At 51.4% G+C, this 8502-nt stretch overlaps 1 protein-coding gene across 1 annotated transcript; it reads left to right on the top strand.

Moving 5' to 3' along the window:
- Window positions 1–4444: 4444 nt before the first annotated feature.
- GUITHDRAFT_140530 (hypothetical protein) lies at window positions 4445–7834 on the top strand (the record flags this gene model as incomplete). The annotated part of the gene is made up of 16 exons (XM_005830416.1): window positions 4445–4456; window positions 4862–4941; window positions 5067–5216; window positions 5267–5348; window positions 5394–5531; window positions 5574–5627; window positions 5685–5759; window positions 5811–5900; window positions 5926–6010; window positions 6058–6185; window positions 6233–6304; window positions 6326–6361; window positions 6408–6540; window positions 6588–6769; window positions 7323–7727; window positions 7781–7834. The coding sequence occupies 16 exons, from the start codon at window positions 4445–4447 to the stop codon at window positions 7832–7834; spliced, it is 1776 nt and encodes a 591-aa protein (XP_005830473.1).
- Window positions 7835–8502: the final 668 nt, after the last annotated feature.

The raw sequence follows: 8502 nt of genomic DNA, 5'->3' as shown, positions 1-8502 counted from the left end.
ATACAAACCTCTTGCTCGCAGCTTCCTCCGGTCCCCTTGTGCTCCCCCTACGCGCCGCGGATGTGCATGCCTCGGGAAGGGGCGGCCTGCCTCGGGAAGGGGCCAGGCTGCCTCGGGAAGGGGCGGCCTGCCTCGGGAAGGGGCGGCCTGCCTCGGGAAGGGGCGGCCTGCCTCGGGAAGGGGCGGCCTGCCTCGGGAAGGGGCGGCCTGCCTCGGGAAGGGGCGGCCTGCCTCGGGAAGGGGCGGCCTGCCTCGGGAAGGGGCGGCCTTGCCTCGGGAAGGGGCGGCCTGCCTCGGGAAGGGGCGGCCTGCCTCGGGAAGGGGCGGCCTCTAAACCCTAAACCCTAAACCCTAAACCCTAAACCCTAAACCAGAGTGACACAGATTCCATGCACTTTTGGAACATTCGCTTCTCCAGAAATTCGCATCGCTTTCAGATCCGCTTGATCAGCCTGAGTGTGACGAACGCCAGCTCGCCGATCGCCATTGACGCACTGCACAGTGCTCCGACTCAGTGCGCCAGTGTTTACGTCTCCGAGGTTAGGGTCCTGTTCCTGTTCCTGGTGTTCTATCGCATGTTGCCCTATTTCCATGTTGCCCTATTTCCAGAATCTTCTTCAGCATGCCCGTGACTGAATCGTTGTTTTTTGCAACCTTGCGTTTCAAATCCTCCAGGGAACACCAGCCCACATATGATCATCTTGCCATCCGATGTGTCACATGAAACAGGTTCTGAATCGCCTTCACGGATCTACAGATGACATCCCAACTAAATGTCAGAAATGTCCTGCCCACGATCCTATCTTCTGCATCCTTTCCCGAGCTAAGGTCAATTTCGTGACACCCACTGCCGCCTCATTAGTGACTTTGTTGTGAAGACCTTAGTAGGACTCCAATGTATTTGTGTATCAATCTTCTACCGAAAGGTCTTTGAGCGGTTGTACCTTCTGTAAACATGCCTAATGCCAGGCCTTAGGAGACATATTTGACTGAAACTTCAAGTAGATTTTTTTCTTCATTCATGCCGTTCACTTTTAGCCCTTTCGTTAATTTCCACTCTTCTTTTCGAGAAAGTTTTTTTGGGGTGGCGTGTGAATTCAAACAAGTTTTCAACGGCAGCAAGAGATACCTCCAAAGAGTACCAGTGCAGTTTAGTTATCATTTCTGCTAGGCCTTTACATGTATTTTAACTTTCATTTCAGAGGGTTGAAATGTTTTCAACCTCGTACACGCCCGACTCATGTCTCCCCTACACGCCGGCACGTAGCACCAAAGCCCTCCAACGATGCCGCTGTAAGACCATCCGCTGCTGTAGCCAGCATCAGATCTCAGCATGCAAGGCTTTGTTAGGTTTGAAGCTCTCTAGTCAGCACAGTTTGAGACCTGAGACCGCTAGGTTCGTGGTGATGCGTTCGGTGACAACAGAGTGTGCAGCAATGGCGTTGTGAGATCCATGGTTCAAAAGGTTATTATGAAGAACAAGATGATGAAAACATGAGGTTTGAATCCAGTGTAGGAGATCGCTTGTCATTTTGACTTGACACCAACCTTATGGCAGCGCAGAATAATCATAAGATACTTCCTTGCGATTAATGATTTTTGAATTGCATATTTTCCACATGCGATGCCTTGAAGATTTGTTTGATGGAGATTGCATCATCACGGTTGCAGATCCACGTAATTAGTCAAGCCCACTTGTTATATTAGACATCAAGCATTGCATAGATTGTTTCACAAGATTTCTGCATGCATTTCGCCTACTGCAGTGAGGATGTTTGATTGCATGTAAACACTGATGCCGCCAGAGGCAATCAAGACATCTTAAGCCTTGAACACCGTCGAGAGTCTCCACTTCTGAGATTTGCAGAGTGTGTTGATTTCTTGATGCGTGGGATTAGTTTTGAGCGTTCATCTAGCTGTGATGTCGGACATTTGAACCGTCAACACAGTATGCACACATGTATTATTTGTTCTATTGTGAAATAAAGTGATCTCAGTCTTGCATTCGAGGCCGTGCTAAAGAGCATTTCTGTATTTTCTTTCATTTCACATAAATGCAGAATGCATGCAGGGGTTGAATGATGATGAAAACATCGCTTCCCCTGTAGACCATTCCGACTCACTGTAAGCTTGGGATCGACATCACAAGTGGTAGTGATCTGATTGCAGAAATCTTTATACATTCATGAGGTATCATTCTTTGCAACAATCTAATTACAATGACAACCGCAAGTAGCATCAAATACATGCGCAATGGTCAGCACAATAAGCTTCATATTGGTTTCTTCGTTGTGCCTGCATAGCAGAGATACATCAAAAAGTTGCAAATAAACCTAATTATGCACAATGTATGATTGTAGCTCCAGTAAGCCACATTGATTGCTGTAGGATTCTTATCCTGTGGTTGAAACAGACTTTCCATGTCGCCGCAGCTACGTGGAGCATGTTGATCCTTGAGCATTTTGAATGCATGCTCAAGCAGAAATAATGTGAAGATGTTGCTTTTGAGGATCTGAACTGCAAATACTTAAATATTTCTAGCATATTTGCAAGATTGGAGTGCATGAAAGCACCTCATTTGCAAACTGATGGCGCAGCATTGTAAACCATACTTCCTCTCTGAATTCTCGTACATACGGCTCTCATGCTTGAAACAATGAATAAGAGAGCAGAAAAGGTGTATTCATCTTTTGCAATGTATTCTAAAGCCATCTTCATTCCTAGACAGCTTTCTCTGTCATGCAGTCATGTAAGAGAAGCGGAATTCAAAACTTTCTTTCAAAGTCAGAGACTAAGAAAAGGTCTTAGTCTATCTACATGGATACATTAGACGATTAAATTCTCATCCACATTCAAGCAGCAATAGATTCGAAGCCTCTCACCATGATGACTTGTCGTTGCATGCGGGTGAAGGATCAATCAGCCATCTCTTGCTTGCCCAGGGAGGGGGGATTTGGGGAAAGGAGAGTGGAGATAGCACCCTACCCCCTATTTCCCAATTTCAAACTCTTGAATCAAAGGGTAGATTTGTATTCTTTGCTAGCTACCCACCCCACCTTTCGTAAAGGTGATGAAGGGGAACCGGGGGTATTGGCGTGGTGAGCTCCAACGGCAATCGAAATGCCTTCTTTTCCATTAGCACCCCCACGTACCGTGATACAGTGAAATGCACGGGTATGAGAGAATCTTTCGGTCCTCTACCCCTCCAGACAAAGGAAGTCACTAGGGTGGAGGCTGATTCGAGACGCCTGTCGAAACCACTTTAAAAGACTAGTACAGACTGTACCAGAGGCACTTCATCCGTACATAGATGTGTACGATTGAAGCGCTGACTAAACAATTAAAATGAAGTGCTTCAAAAAGTAAGGCGGGGGACAGGGTACCACGCCAGTATAATTCAAATCACCCACCCTACTTTATCCCTGTCTCACTACCCCCCATTAAGAGAGCAAAACCCGGGGTAGCTGAATGGAAGTGTATATATGAACCCCTTCCCAAGGAGAAAAAAAAGACCAATTTTGCTAGAGCCTGCATATGGCCTTGTGAACGGCATGCGCGGCCGCCGGGTGACCGACTCCCGGCAGAATACCGTACCGGCCCCCGAGGCGCTCGGCCCAGGCCCTGACTCAGAGTCCGTCAGTGAGTGTCCGATGGTCGGAGCCCTGGAACGGCGGACGGTGAGTCTCAGGCTACCAGGCCCGGGCGGCCCGGGCGGGCGGCTAACGGCCCGGCGTGACCGTGTCGGACTCAGCAGCCGCGACCCGCACTGCAGTGGCAGTCAAATAGACTAAATACTTGCTAAACTAAGTCTATTGTTACGTAATTAACTGACTTCTAGGTTAAATAACAACAAAGCTTGTTAAATATGCCCCAACCCCCATTCTATCCCATACCCCCCACCCCCCACCCCCAGCTAGGAACCTATTTACCCCACCCAATAATATCGAATGAGTAGGTAGGGGTCCACAGGGTCCTCGGCGCTTCGTCATGGCTGCAGCGGAGGAGGCGATGGGACGGGTGGAGGTGAGAAAGGAGGAGGGAGGAAGAAGAGGGAGAGAGGAGAGAGAGGAGAGGAGGTAGATGAAAGAGGAGGGAGAGGAGAGAAGGGAGATCAGAGAGAGGAGAGACAGGAGGGAGATGCGAGAGCAAGGAGGTGAGAGAGCAGGGAGGAGAGAGGAAGCTATGGTCTTGAAGACGATGGTCATAAATGAAGAGATGAGCTGGGGCAGAGTTGAGGACATGAGTACGGGAACAGGAGTGAGAGCAGGACCAGCAGAAGGCGCAGGGCATACCAGTTGAAAATAATGGAGAGAGGAGGCCAAAGGATGTGAAGGAAGGCGGAAGAGGGTAAGATTGAGTCCTTCAAGTACATAGCCGTCTATCGAGGAATCCAAGGATAGGATGCTCTTGAAAGAGAGTAGAGAAACGAGATGAGACTAGCAACATGGGGAGGGCCGTAAGTGCTAGTCAGGGGAAGGTGCACGAGTAGGATGGAACAAGGGCTTGATGTAGTTCATGGATGAGGAACCATGCCGATATGCGAGCATGGACGACCATAGAGCGATGGAAGACTTTGAGGACATGGTGTTTGGGCTCTTGGGGTGTGATTCAGGATGAAAGAAATGGTTGACCATTCAAGTGAAGCGATTCTTTCCGTCGCGTTCAGTGGGGCAGATGTAGAGAGATCGACGTGATGAGCAGAAAGTTAGAAGCTCCTCGCTGAGGTGTCTTGTGTCTATATCACTGGGACACTCGTGAGAGAGCTCCCAGCTGGTTCGGCGCAGCTGGAGGGCGCTATATTTGCTCTTGTTGGAACAGGTTCGATAGGATTCTGAGACTGACAAATGCTTTCTGTTCACAGATCGTTGAGCCCAGTGATCGGGCCTACTTCATGGCAACGGTTCTAGACATTGAAGCCGGAAACAAGCGGTATTTGGTCAGGTGAGTTTCTAAAGCATTCATTGCCACGGTTATTGTTTTGCTTTCACTGGAAAAAGAATCGTCGAGCTCTTACTTTGACCTTGATGTTTGTTACTCTTAGTGTGTGACTGCCTGCAACATTGCAGATACCTGGGAGAAGCCGATCCTTGCTGGATCGACGCCTCGAGAGTGCGAGCGGTCCCGCCGAACATGGATGTTCAAGAATTTCAGAATTGGGATCCGCAGCCTGGAACCATGGTTGAAGTCTACTTTGCCGACGAAGGGCAGGAAAGCTGGTCCGCTGCAACTGTTGGACGAGAGGCGTGTTGCGTTGACGCCTGACCAGGTGGGAAGGGCAAGTTCAGAAGAACAAAGGAGGATTTTACTTCATAACCTTCCCTGATGAGGGAGACGTGGGGACCCACGAGGTGACCAACCTGATGGCGCGAAGACCTGGAGATGACCAGCTGTAGGTGGTGGAGAAGGAAAGAATCAGACCGTCGTATGCTCATACTCCGGCGAACTTGGTCAAGGGAGTTTTTCATGTCCCCCCTGGCCTCGAGAAGGACATGCTTCTTACGTCTGACCATCTTCCCAAGCTTGCGAAGCTGGTAGGTCAACGATACGAGATGGATGGTGCTGATAAGTTGCAGGCTGACTTGTTCGCCCTTCACTTGTCCCCGAACGGCAAGAGTTTGATCGGCCTGGTGACCCGAGTTTTTGCTTTGTTGTATGTCACTCAACATCTGGTATCCGTCAAACAGGGATTCTCCAGAGCTGTGGAAACTGCAGAGTCCGTGATCAACTTGCACTTCAGAAGGGTGCCACAACTTGCCGAGGTTCGGCCCCACCATCTCAACAAGCTCTCCACTCAACCGTGATCCTTGCAGATCAATTCCAGAGCTTCGGCTCTACAAAAGAAGCTCGCCACCACTGAAGACCAGATGAGCCGAGGATACTCGGTAGGATATGGCTTCCAGGTCGTGGTTAACTGACTTCGCTCAGCTCCCATTCAGAGTAGATCCGGACAAGTTGAAGATGGTGATCGGAGCGAAGGGTGCAAACATTCGGAAGGCAAAGTCTCTTCCAGGTAGTTCTGAGGGGAGTTTCATTTCAACCGCGGCTGAATCTCAAAAGGTATCCACCACATCGAGGCTCGACCTGACGGGGTGGTCACTGTGTGGGCGGAGAAGCGAGAAGAAGCTGAAGCCGCACGTGAACTCCTTGAGATCGTGACAGACTCTGTTGGCTTCATGGAGAACGAGGTGCTTGATTTGGATGTGGGATGAACGCGCATGACAAACATGTACAGGCTGGTTTCATCATCGGTCGCAAAGGCGAACAAGTCCAAGAGTTGGAAGATATGTCAGGATGCAGGATACAGGTGGACGGTGGTGCGAAACAGGTTCACATCACAGGAGTGAGAGGTTGTGTAGCAAAGGTAGTCAAGGGCGATTGGTGCTCGTCGGCTCACTGCTCACATGCAGGCCAAGGCGCTTCTTATCTACACCATCGAGACTTATCGTGAGCAGCGAGAGAAGGAGAGGGTGATCGAAAACTTGTCGGACGAGCTCAGATCCCTGGGAGTTCACTTCGGATTCGCTCGAGACGGGCCTGGAGGTAGATCGCTTGCCTTGCCCTCCGTGTCTGAATGTCGCTGGAAGCAGGACGGTATCCACGGGGCCAGGGAGTCAGCAGAGGCACGAGACCATCGGGAGCCCCAATGCCGACGAGAGGAAGAGGTGGGGCAGTCAATAACGGAGCCGGCAACGCGAATGAGAGGATGAATGGTCCCGTCATGCCGCCTGGTCCTCCCCAGATGATGCGAGGGGAAGCAGGACAGCAGCAGGTGCACTTTGTTCTCTTTGCTATTCATTCTAAGTCTAGAGCCATAGGTCATTCCGAGAGGAGGTTTTCGAGGAGGTCAGTCCAGCTCCAGCGTGGCTCAGAGAGGGGCAGCTGCTGGAGTTGTGCAGAGGGAGCAGCAGGGCGTGAACTTCTCTGTCACGGGCCTGGACGACCACCAGAAAAATAACTCTCCTCAGTCAGCCCCCAGCTACGGCACTAATCCGATGAACAAGCAACCTAACCATTCAATGCCGAACTCAGCACAGGCACTGGCAGGAGGGAGGGGAGGAGCTTCGGTACCCCAGGCACAGGCAGGAGGGAGGGGAGGAGCTTCGGTACCTAAGGCACAGGCAGGAGGGAGAGGAGGAGCTACAGTAGTAGGAGGGAGAGGAGGGGCAACGGCCCCCCAGGCACAAGCAGGAGGGAGAGGAGGGGCAACGGTACCCCAGGGACGGAATCAGCAGCAGCAGCAGCAGCAGCAGCAGCAGCAGCAGCAGCAGCAGCAGCAGGCAACCGAGGGCACTACAGCTACGACTGCTCCAGGGAAACCGCAGCAACCCAGACAGAATCAGCCCCGCATGCAGCCTGCCAAGCCTCTCCCAGCTGAAGGGCAGCAGCAGCAGAGCAGCGCCCAGGGAGTAGCGACCAACGGCTCAGGGGGGAAAGAAGAGGGAGCAGCAGACGGCAAGACAGCCGAGCAGGAGTCGCTTCCTCCCAGGCAGAGCACCGTTCAAAGGCGCCAGACCAACCAGAAGGCTCCGGCCAAGAGCCAGGAGACTGAGGGTGCAGCAGCTGCTGTGGAGAACCATCAGAGCCAACAATATTCTCAGCCTGGGACTCTGGAGGAGAGCGGAGGAACAGAGGTAAACGGGTTCGGGCATGCGGGCCAGGAAGATGGAAGTCAGTCGTCTCTGCGGGCGAAGCTAGCAGAGCAAGGGAAATTGCCAGAAAACGGACAGGTTTGTGCTCTACTGTTTCAGTCCCACAAGTGACATTGAGGCAAAACAGGCAGGACGAGGAGCAAGAGGACGTGGACGTGGACGAGGGAGGGGTTACCTCGGAGTGAGGCATGCTCGGGTGCAGGAATGATTCTCCGAGTCTCAGATGGATAGGGAGTATCCCTCCCGTTTCCGTGCCAGTGCAAGTAGTTCGCTTGTTACTCGGCCGATCCAAGTTTCTTATGGGTTGCACCGGCTCTTCACAGTTGTCTCTGGCATCCTGCGAACTTTTGATGTTGCAACAGTTTTCTCCCGCCTTCGTGCTCGCACGTGCATCCATGTGTGCAGGAAGACTGATGGGAAACACGCGAATCATTTTTAATCATTTTTGTTAACAACAACCTTCAGTGAGATCCAACCAAAACCCGTCAAGAAGGAAAAACATTCATGACACACGCACATGTCGCGCTTGCCACGTGTTGAGGAGACTCACTCGATATCAACAAGAACAAAAACTGTACAATCCTCAACAAAAAAAAGGGAGAAACTTCCTTGACTCCAGCCCTCTACCACCATTGAGCCGACGGAGGGAGCGGGTGGCTGCTGAGGCCCGAAGCTGAGGGAAGCTTGGGCTGCGGAAGGTAGGGATGAGTGTGGAAGGGAAGTGGGGAGGGGTCCCGGAGATTGCATAAGGAGAAGGCATGTAGAACAACTGCAGAACTCAGGATCAGAAACCAAAAGAAATCACACAACAACGTTACTTCTTTCCTCCTTCAACCCCAGGCCACCCCCCCCT

The sequence above is a fragment of the Guillardia theta genome (genome assembly GCF_000315625.1).
Source record: "Guillardia theta CCMP2712 unplaced genomic scaffold GUITHscaffold_46, whole genome shotgun sequence".
Taxonomy (NCBI): domain Eukaryota; class Cryptophyceae; order Pyrenomonadales; family Geminigeraceae; genus Guillardia; species Guillardia theta.
The sequence above is the reverse complement of the archived record's forward strand: the minus strand, read 5'-3'. Positions and strand labels throughout refer to the sequence as shown.